Source organism: Falco peregrinus, chromosome 2 (genome assembly GCF_023634155.1).
Source record: "Falco peregrinus isolate bFalPer1 chromosome 2, bFalPer1.pri, whole genome shotgun sequence".
Lineage (NCBI taxonomy): Eukaryota > Metazoa > Chordata > Aves > Falconiformes > Falconidae > Falco > Falco peregrinus.
Window position 1 is genome coordinate 88,881,967 of NC_073722.1, and position 11,232 is coordinate 88,893,198.

General features: G+C 39.0%; 1 protein-coding gene across 6 annotated transcripts in view; it reads left to right on the forward strand.

Annotated features, from left to right (window-relative positions):
• Positions 1-10,374, forward strand: part of MED15 (mediator complex subunit 15) — a 49,837-nt gene extending 39,463 nt beyond the window's left edge. For 5 of the 6 annotated variants that reach the window (XM_055796789.1, XM_055796790.1, XM_055796787.1 and 2 more), the window contains 9 exons: positions 4,399-4,541; positions 4,866-4,993; positions 5,882-6,016; positions 6,391-6,454; positions 6,626-6,692; positions 7,147-7,307; positions 7,508-7,674; positions 8,557-8,655; positions 8,809-10,374. In XM_055796789.1, coding sequence (XP_055652764.1) covers positions 4,399-4,541; positions 4,866-4,993; positions 5,882-6,016; positions 6,391-6,454; positions 6,626-6,692; positions 7,147-7,307; positions 7,508-7,674; positions 8,557-8,655; positions 8,809-8,945 — 1,101 coding nt within the window. In that variant the 3' untranslated portion in view covers positions 8,946-10,374. The remainder of the gene's footprint in view (positions 1-4,398; positions 4,542-4,865; positions 4,994-5,881; positions 6,017-6,390; positions 6,455-6,625; positions 6,693-7,146; positions 7,308-7,507; positions 7,675-8,556; positions 8,656-8,808) is intronic. The other variant, XM_055796786.1, reaches the window with a different exon arrangement.
• Positions 10,375-11,232: the final 858 nt, after the last annotated feature.

Sequence of the window (11,232 nt, forward strand, 5' to 3'; positions counted from 1 at the left end):
ACACCAAGTGAATTGGTCATCAAGGAGTGCTCTCAGTAGCATGCCAAGGATTGTGAAAATGATGTAGCAGACTGTAAAACTAAGAAGGCAGCAGAGAAAACTAAATTCCTTTGTGAACAATAATTGGATTAAAAATGGCTCCTAAGCAGGTGGTAGGATGGGTGAGTGTCATGGTTTAATAATGGCAAGAAGCGTGTGTTTAAAGCCAGTCTGACGTGCCATATACTTGGCAGCTCTAGATCAGTATGCATGTTGTCTGCCAAAACATTTTGTTCAGGTTCTAGGTAGGTTAGAAATTAGAAATGTAATTTATGCCTCTTAATTTTGTAAAATGCTTAAATAATATTATCTGTTGGCTATGTTATAACTTTCTTGTCATCAGAGCCCTTGCAGCTGTTCACAATAGGAGTAAGGGGCTATAGCATGTAGCTGGCTATTAATTACTCATTTAAGAGTCTGTCATCTCCTTGACAACAGTATTAAAAGTTATAGGTAGTTCAGGGTGTCTTTTCTCTTCAGAAAAAAATCATGGTATTGCACTGAAGAACCCCTTCAACAAAAGGACCAGACGTGATACCAATATTGTGTAGCTATTTATTTATGACAAAAATGTCAGTCTGTACTTTTTTATCACAAAGTTCAGTTGATTCTGCAGTGGATTTTTTTTGTTTGGTCGGGGTGTTTTTGCTATTATGGGCTTTTCAATCAAAATATATTTACTGATATGGCATTGTATTCCACAATCTCCTGGTCTTTTGAATTGCCATAGAATTAGAACTGACTTTTTTTTTTTCTTAGTTGAATACTTACCAAATATGAACTACAATCAATGTTAATGGCACTTCTTGAACTGCTAAGAGAAGGTTCCTATACCATATTGGGATTGGCTCAAGAAACCTGCTGATCTTGAAATTTAAAAAAATTAAACTAATCTATTACTTAGCTTTTGCTTTAGCAATTAGATAACTAATGTGCTAATACCAATCATTCTGTATTTCTAGCATAAAAACCTTCAAGTTCTATCTACAAATTTATTACAGTCTGCAATAGTATAAACCTCCTATTTATTGTTGGCACAGAAATCTTCAGCAAATTGAAAATACAGGAAAAAAAGTAAAACTGAGTTTAATATTAAAATAAAGCAAGGGATACTAGCCTGACTGGGAATATGGGAACCTGTGTCTGAACTTACTTGAAGCTCTGCAGAGCTTCCATTTCGTAACGTAAAGCAGCGTAATGGTGAACTTTGAACCCAGTTTGCAACAGAGCAGGCAAGGCTGTGCTTACTGGCTTAACACTGCAACTGTAAGAATAGTAGTGTAAATGCTTTCTAGAGTTTTCCTTCAAACTAAAAGTGTTTCTACTGTTCCTCATTACTGCCCATCACTTCCTTGTCGCAGTCTCTTTTTCCTTGCTGTTAGCTTCTGCATATTGTGCATTCTTGCTACTGGGAGAGTCTGAAAAACTCACTAGCCTTATCTACTGAGTGCTGTTCTTTGCCTGAGCCTCAGCAACCTGGAGGTAGGCCTTATAGCTAAGTTTATCTTCCAGCATGGTGTGTTCTAAATAGTAAGAATAGCTTTGATTTAATGGATATTAAGTGCAAACTTTTGTCATGCAAGCCTAAATATCTTTTGGGCGAGATTTCAGAAAGTTTAGGCTTGGTGTCATGATCAGGTCACTGTAGAGTTGCAGAGTGAATTCATGTCCAGTGGGCTGTAATAGCTGTCCATGGATATACCTGTAGATGCAGAAACTTTAATCCTGCAGTGAAAAAATATGCAGTTGCATTTCCTTATATATGTTGAAGATGAAGGGTATGCAAATGGACAGTAACCATGGCTTAACTCTGGAGTTGAATGAGGAGCTAAATGAGTTTAACAGGGTTAAAGTTCCAGAGAGAGGGGGGTTTGTATTTTGCGCTTACTGATATTTTTGTGTGTTCGTTTCTTTAAGCCTTCTTTTTAGTAGGAATTGGTTGGAATGAGCATTCCCTAGAAGTTGAAATTTCATTACAGTCTTAACCCATATCCTGCCAACAGTGTAGAAATGTAAAGCTGAAAGTATCTGTCCTATAGAAAGATATCTGAAATTTTTTGGTAGCAAATTAACTGCTTCCAAAGAAAAATAAGGCAGTAAGTTCAGAATTGCATACTTCTGAGTGCATGCTTTTGAAAATGTCACAGTTTTGCTTAATATTAGACATTAGCCTTTGGTATTCTGAAATCAAGCGGGCAGAGAGCAAACCTGTTGCGAGAAGGAAAGCTGTTTGCCTGTGCATGTACTTAAGAAGGGGTAATACAAAAAAAGATTAGTTTTTTCTATGCTTATATGCACAGTAGATGCAGCATGTTCTTTGCTTTGCTTTTCTGCAACATTTTTTAAATTACCGTGAAGGGACCTTGGCGTTGAAGTAGATACAAAAGCTTAAATCTGGCAAAAATCCTAATGAAATCTTTCTCCTTCCTTCCCAAACGTGGATTTAAGTCTTCAGCAGTAATTTTGTGTAACCAACTTGAGACACTTAAAAGGGGCCTGATTTTCAGGAAATGAACCACTCAAAAAGTGGTCGTAGTTTGACTTGATGAAAAATGGGTGCAGCATCCATGTGGGTAAGTTCTAAATCACTTGCTGTTTAATAGAATGTTAAATAGAATTGTAAAAAAATCACGGAGTGCTTTTTGCAGTGTTCATGCTAGCTTCCTTCCAAACAGTGGTGAGATGCTTGGTTTCTGTGGGAGGCAGATTATGCTTTTTCAATCTCAAAAATGCTTTTCCAACTGTTGAGGAGATGTGTGCTGTTGAAGAATCTACCTCCTATGAAAAGCAGGAAGCGGTCTCAGTATTTGTTGATGATGGAGAAAAGGAAGATGTAATAGCTGATTTAAAACATCATTTCAGGCTTACTTGTTCTAGATACTGTCTTTGTAGTAGAGGTTGCAAAGGTAATGGGGCTATTGAAGATTGGAAAAAAACCTACCAGAGTATGTCAGGCTACATTTGATTTTAAACTATGCTTTAATGGATGGTAAACTAGCATCTTCAAGTTTAGTAGTTCTACATTTGCACCTAGCTGTGGTTGTTTGGGCCCATTATTATTTTTGGTTTTTAGTGGAGTGTGATGTCTTCTTGCATAGCTGTAATGCGATATGCTAAGCAAAGCATTTCCTGTCATATTCAGTGCGTACGTACAAATGTAGACCATGCAATACTTACTTTTTAATGTGTTAAATTTTATGTGCTAAAATGTTATGTGCTCTGGAAACAGTTGGGTGATTTAGATGTATATTTAGTGAGTGAGTGAAGGACAACACCAAATCACAGTACCCATGTAGTGTCTGTGACTCGTGGGTTTCCTGGGACCTTTGCTGAAAAATGGTATAGACTGAGGGCAGGAGTTGTTAATTCATAAAGGTGCTAATCAATGACTTACAGAATGGATGCATGGGTTACTGAGTCACGATATGCGGCCTTTGTGGGCTAATTCAGTTTATCTTTGCATGTACTTATTTATAGCCTGAGGTCATAAGAACTCTGCACGTGCCTTAAACATGATCACTTAGTATCTGCATTACTGCTCCTGGCCATGATACAGGGCTTTTTGTTTGAAGTGATCAAGAGGAAAAACATCCATTAGAACAAATGTGTCAAGTTCCTTTAAACTGAGCATCATCTGGCTCTTGACACTTCAGAGCGTACAGAATAAACTTAGTTGTTACCAGGAGTTCAGTGCTGTGCTGGAAATGCTCTTATTCATCTTTTTATCCTTCAGGCACACCTCATCATTCTCCAAAGGTCAGAAAGCTATTTCTTTTTTTTTTTTCCACCTAGCCATTCAGTTTGGAGTGTTTCTGTCTCCAGCCAGACTTTAAAGCTGAATATTTAAACAAGATGATGGTGGCTTGGCTTACTTAACTTTTTTTTTTTTTTCTTCCTTCCTCCTAAAGAAAACCAGTTGGGAAGCTACAGTCAAGTCTGACAGACCTTTGAAGACTGTTATTAAAATGTCAAAATAAGGAGGGGTTTTCATGACTGTTACTTCTCAAATTAGAACTTTTTCTTCCTGCTTTTCTTTACTTAGTTCTAATAAAATACAGATTTTCAGATGGCATTTTATTGCAGTATAATGGTTTTGGAAATGAAAAACAACTACTATACAGTTATTCAAATTGTGTGCAATTTTAATGGTTATTTTTAGTAAGGTTGATATCGAGTACTGTCCTGAGAGCTTTGAGTGATACAGGTAGGACTGTTGTTATGAGGGAGAACAGGAAACTAACACTTTCATTTCTCATAGGCCTGAGGATACGTTTCTCTCCATAGGTAAAGCCTTTTAGTTAGGTTCCCCTAATCTGCTCCCTTTTGTTGTTACTGATCTTAGCTTTTTCCACATTTCAGGTCAGTCAGAACAATATTACCATGATGTCATCCCCATCTCCTGTCCAGCAAGCTCAAACACCCCAGTCAATGCCTCCACCACCTCAGCCACAGCCATCTCCTCAGCCAGGCCAGCCAACTTCTCAGCCAAATTCAAATGTCAGGTGAGCTAGTCAGCAACTTTTGAGGACCTTTATCAGGGCTGTAAGGGTGAAGTTTTCAGAAGTATTCAATATATCTTACTCTGTTTCCATTTAAGTGGATTAATTTTAATATTGGCTTCAGTGAGAGCACAGGTGGAATTGTGCAAAATACATTGACACACCCCCCTTTTAAATAAAGAAGCTGTGCACAAAATCCTCACCAAGTGTACTGACAGAGCTACAGAGTGCCATAACAATGCTTACTAAAACCAAATCTATTCACAGGTGGATCGTGCTTCCTTGCCAGACTCTAGCAGGTTTGATTTTTTTATGCTTATTTTTCAGCTCTGGCCCGGCTCCATCACCCAGCAGCTTTCTCCCCAGTCCATCTCCGCAACCATCCCAGAGCCCAGCAGCTGCACGAACACCTCAGAACTTCAGTGTCCCATCCCCAGGTCCTTTAAACACTCCAGGTAAATGATCTCAGAACCATACTGCAGACTGTGTGGTGGGGTATGTTTTTGTTACTGTAATAGTTCCCAGGAAACCTGTTACTGTTTGGCACCATGTGAATTTTAAAGAGCTCTACAAAGCAGCCAGCTTTTGCAGATAGCGAACATGTCACATGCACCACATAACACAACAACATGGATATCTCCAATCAAAATCCATTTGAAACCTCTTTTCTTATCACTGAACTGTGTAATGGGGTTTTTTAACTTCCCCAGTCTTTTGAAAAAAGAACGATACTTAATTTAATGGAGCAAGTTGATGGAAGCGTAATGATTCCTTAGTTCCATGCAGGAAGGAACCCTTAGCAACAGCATGCAGTTGTAAAGGGTGAAACCACTTAATCGCAGGTGACAGGCTGCTTTGCTCCAAAACACCTTTCTAGATGTACTCTTGACACTTGTGCTCCTCTCTCTCCTAGATGTAGTAAGCAGTTTCTGATACTGTGAATGGAAGTAACATACTGGCTCCCTCTCATACCAGTGTTGCGTGCTCTGCAGTTTGGAAAGCACTGAATTAAAGAAAACTGCAGTAAATTCAGTGTGTTGATTTAGTGTTTAATGCATCAGTGTGAAGGCAAAATGAGGACCTAGAAAATGGGTATATGAAATTGGACCTTTTCAGAAAAAAACTATATTAAATGGGAATTGCTGTTCTATCCACAAAACACATTATTTCTACACAAAGACTAGAGGATTAGACAAGCACTTAAACTGTGGAGGGCATCTTGTTGTGGATTTAGGTGTTTGATGTCAGCTATGCTTTGAGAGTGCCACGTTTCAGATCTAGATTCTGAAACGTGAGAATGCTGTTTATCATCCCTGTGACATGCAGCCTTTACTTCTTGCCAGGAAATCCAAATTCTGTCATGAGTCCAGCCAGTTCTAGCCAGTCAGAGGAGCAACAGTATCTGGAAAAACTCAAACAGCTATCAAAATACATTGAGCCACTCCGGCGGATGATCAATAAAATAGATAAAAATGAAGGTAAGGTTCCCTGTGTTTAATCACACTTTTCTTTCTGTCAGCTAGCTCTTCGGATGAAAGAAGCAGTTCCTTGCCTTCTGTGATGGTTTCTGTTCCAGGGATTAAAAATGACAGTGAAAGTTAGTAAAGATTTTACTGTGAAGAGCGGGCAAAATCCTCTTCCTTAAATTCTCATTGTTTTTCCTTTACTTCTGATGTTTTTGAGACACACAGAGCTTATGCAGTGAATATACGTGCAATCAGATGAAAGATCTTTGATCCTCACTACTTCAGTGTTGGCTCATGTTTTCACTTTTAACAGTATACTGTTTTTCTGTCTGCAAGTGCGGAAGGTATTCTTGTAGTCAGTGTTTGTGTGTCTGATACTATTTCAGACAGGAAGAAGGACCTGAGTAAAATGAAGAGTCTCTTGGATATCCTGACTGACCCTTCAAAACGGTAACTCTTTTTCCTTTTTTTGGCTGGACATCAGACTCCCCAGCTCTTCCAGAAATGTGTTGTTTAGCATCCAGCCATGTTGGCATTGAGGCTGTCTGTGGGGCTCAGATAGCAGAAATACTTCAGCCAAGGTGACCATTTTGTGGTGGTGATATTTCTCCTCTTCTGCAGGTGCCCCCTGAAGACACTGCAGAAATGCGAAATTGCTCTGGAGAAGCTGAAAAACGATATGGCTGTGGTATGTAATGTTTTGTGCTAGCAAGAGATAAGCAGTCAATTCCAAAAGGCCTCGTAATTTAGCAAGATAATTTTTTGCGTTTCTTGTTGCTCATGCTGTTAAGACTTCAAGTAAGGCTGGAGAAAGTAAGAAAACAGGAAAAAAATGGGCAAGCATTTGCTCCATGTGGGTCACCTGTATGTATCTTTTAGCTGAACTTCCAAATTCTTGTGTTTTGTGCAAAGACTTGAGTAATTTTTTATGAACTTTTGCAGCTGATTTCAGAACAGACTTCCTAAAATGAAAGCTGCACATAGTTGACCCTCTGCCCCCTTTAATGTTACTGCATGCACTTTTGAGAATCCTTTGCATCTCATGCATTGGAAGTTTACTACTGTAAAATTTTGCAAAAGCAATAGTAGAGGTTTCTTTTTTGGAGATGATTAAAAGAAAAGGGGCTTCTCTTGTGTTTTAGCCTACACCACCGCCTCCCCCAGTGCCCCCCACCAAACAGCAGTACTTGTGTCAGCCACTTTTGGATGCTGTTTTGGCCAACATCCGTTCACCAGTCTTCAACCATTCCCTTTACCGTACATTTATGCCAGCTATGACTGCAATTCATGGACCACCAATCACGTATGTATCATTGACCAGCTGTCTTAGATGTTTATTTTTAAAGGAAAAAATACTTATTTTTCGAAACTATTAAAAGAACAGATGGGTTTATGGACGGGTGTAAGTTACAGCTTTCCTTTTTACACCTGTAAAATATTTCACAGATGTGGTATTGGCATAGCATTTTCATCTAGTCCTTTTGTGGACTGTATTTTACATAGGGCCCCGGTTGCTTCCCCTCGGAAACGGAAATATGAAGAGGATGAAAGACAGACCATACCAAATGTCTTACAAGGGGAAGTTGCAAGATTAAATCCTAAATTCCTAGTGAACCTGGACCCTTCCCACTGCAGTAATAATGGCACGGTTCATCTCATATGCAAGCTAGGTAAGCAAGAAGACACTAAGGGCTGAATTCAGAAAGAATTACTGAGCTTGATTGTAGAAATCTGAAGTTTTTTTGTTAACAGTCTTGAATCTTGCTAACCGGTGACTTCTGTATGAAGTCTATACTTACCAGATTCATAGCACTGCTTAGTCATGACATTTGCACCGCCTGCTTCAGGGTACATCTGGAGATTTCAGTCACACTGATCCTTTCTTTGCGCTGAAGTTGCAGTTGCTAATCTTTAGTGTCTAGAAAATTACTAGCAACAATCTTGATTCCTGATTTGACCTGTGCTGATATGTAAGAATTTTTCTGCCTTCAACAACTAGGACAGAGCTAGAGAAATACTGTGTTAATTCTTGGGAGGATCTAACCCAATTTGTACTGATGATCACTGACAATGGTGGATGTTCAAGAAAGAAATTCAGATTGCATCTTTTTTTTTCATCTCAGCTGAATAATCATAAAGTGTTACAGTCTGTTAACTTGTTTTGCTCTTGTATTCCAATGGGGAGAATAGATTCTTTCCTCCTCCCCTTCATTTGAGATATTGGAACTGGTTTTGTAATGAATATTAGTATTTAAGGCCCTTAATTTTCAAAAATGAGGTGACTAAGTTAGTGAAGTTCAGCTGATGAAATTATGAGCTTGGCAAGGTGCATAAATGTGTAAGAGATGGAGCTGTTTGCCAGCCCGGCTTTTCTTCCAAGAATTTAATTGTTGAGGTAAGCAATGAGATTGCCTTCCAGTAAAAATGAAGATGTACAGCCTGGTTTCTCCTTGGGGTTCAAGAGGCTAGAAACCAAGCTGAATTATGCACAACCCCCCTGTCTGTCCAGCAAGGAATGCTTTGTTCTGATGGGAAGTGTGTTTGCATTCTAGATGACAAGAATCTTCCAAATGTCCCACCACTACAGCTCAGCGTTCCAGCGGACTATCCAGATCAGAGCCCTCTGTGGATAAAAAACCCGAGACAGTATGGTATGAGGATGCTAGCATGACATTTGTTGGGCATGTGTATGTGGTAATAGTGGGGAAATGTGAACATCTAATGTTACTATTTTTAAGATTTGTTAAATATTATTTTTATTATAACTGTTTATCTGTTCTCTTTTTGTTTTTTCTTCCTTCTAGCAGCCAATCCCTTTTTGCAGTCAGTGTATCGGTACATGACTTCAAAACTATTGCAACTTCCAGACAAGCATTCAGTCACGGCACTCTTAAACACCTGGGCACAAAGTATTCGTCAGGCCTGCCTCTCTGCTGCATAACATCTCACTTTCTAAATCACGAAGCAAGAAAGAAGGTCTCAGCAGCTGGCCTCTTCCACATGCCACTGGAAAATCACATTTTGGGGAGGGTACTTCAGAAGAAAGAAGCCTTACGTTGTTTTGTTTCTAGGTGTCAGGTTCACTAGAGAACCTGATGTTAGACTTAGCTTTCATGCTTTTTATCTTCTGCCTCTGTGGACTTTTGCCAGCGTTTTCAAATATACAAAATATGTATATATGGCTCTTGAGACTGTATTAGGATGAGTTTTTATTGTCTTCTTAGAGAAGAAATTATTTGTGGACTTCCATCAGGGAGTCTGGTATAAGAGGGAGTAGAGAGAGAATGTCCTAATTTGCTTCAATGTTTGCTCAGTGCCAGTATTCCTTTCACGCTGTATGTTTTGTGACCTGATACTGCCCCAGAAATAAATTAGCTGCAACTTGAATGTACTTGCAAGCTTCTCAGTGGTTGCAGGAATCTTTTTGCCCGTTAGCTTTGCCCAGAGACAGGATAAATTACAGCTTTTTAAGGCATCCCTCAAATATGTGAGATAAATCTGGATAATTTTACTGGAAGGTTGGGAAACGAAAGCAAAGAAGTATTTTATAGCTTATTTTAAACACTACTTTGTATAAACTGTTTTTGGTTAGCATGGACCACGTTTCTTACTCCAAGAGAGTGAGGCAATGAGAAAGATGAGATATTAATGTGCACACTCACTTCCTCTGTAAACTCAGTAAATGTGTACATAAAGGTGGCGGTGGTGGGAAACCCAACAGTGTAAAGCCCTAGTAATGCAGATCAGTCAAGTGGGCTTGTAGCTACATTTCTTGTACTAAGAGGTCTTTCTGAGGTGTCTGGCTTCCTTTGGGAGTAGATGCAGTTCCGTGAAAAAGCTTCTATGCTACATCAGTTTGTTTAAAAAGGAAAGAAAAAACCCAACATAGCTCAGGAGTAGAACTGACAGCTTAGTATTTTGTGCCTTGAGCAATGATGGGCACTCAAGTCAGTCATCAGCTGCCTTACTGGTGGGCACTTCTAATGAAAACATTTGCCACGAGTAACTAATTTCATGCATAGTGTGATTGTTTTATTTTCCCATGCTTATAAGTTGCTTGATCTTAATTTTCTGGTGCAGAAGAATTTCAAGTTTCAGATGTTCCTATCATATCCTGCTCCATCTCCCTGTATTGCGCAGCAAACCTGGAAGAGTAGCTGGGCTCTCTTACAGTAGTGTCAAGAAATTGCTGTGACCTTCGTAAATCTATGTGGTGTCATCAGTTTTAGGATGTTTTTAAATGTGGGTACTTAGTAAGCACTGACTGAGGCAGCAGAACGCTATCAGTTTTTGTACATGAACTAATGCATTATCTGTTTGTTTCTATTGTAATAAATTTATTATTATTCCTGTGTTGGATGCTAACATTATACTGCTCTTCCCATGTTGATCCTTAGATGCCAATTCCCTTTTGTCCATTGGAGGATGGTTACTTTGTTCCATGGTAAGTGAAAACTCGTAGGTTTTGAAGGTTAGGGGTGGAAATCATAAATGGCTCTTCATTTCATTCAAATCATTCAATGGCTCTCTCTTTACTGTCCTCATAGCAAATTGGAAGGCCTGATTGAGAGATTAGTAGCGCTGTCTACAAACAAAAGATGTAATTTTTTAACCAGTACTGTTACATGGCTGACACTTCCCTTAGGGTAAAAGAACCAGTGGCACCAATGCACTACTGCAGTTTTCAGAGCAGTCACTGCAGAACCTTTCAGTTTTGCTTCAGACAAGATGTAATGAGATGTTAGACTAAGAGGGTGGGGTGAGCATCCTGATATACAGCAGCTTCTCAGTTGAGAAAAAAATTGTGAAAACTGGAAGTGGGTCATATGCCCACAACAGGGCAAATCAATAGCTGTGCATCATATAGCTGCCTTCTTTTTCTGCTGATGAGCAAACTGTCATAAGCTGCTTATAGCTCTTGCTAAAATAAAAAATACAAGCTTATTTGCAGATCCTTAGAAAGATGCACCAAAGTGGGAGTAAATTCATATTAATGTTTGGGTACTTTACCAGCTGTTGGGGCATTAAAAGTGAATTCAGAAAATGCCCCTGAAAGACACAAGTCTTTGAGACGCACAGATCTGTTATGAAGTCAGAGATATACACATCTGGTCCTGAACAAATAACATATAGAATTAATTCATAATCAGCTTTTACTTGAAATGAGCTGAAGAATCTATCCTGAAACTTCAAGATAAATGTTCAAAGCAGCGTTGTGGAAATGAGAA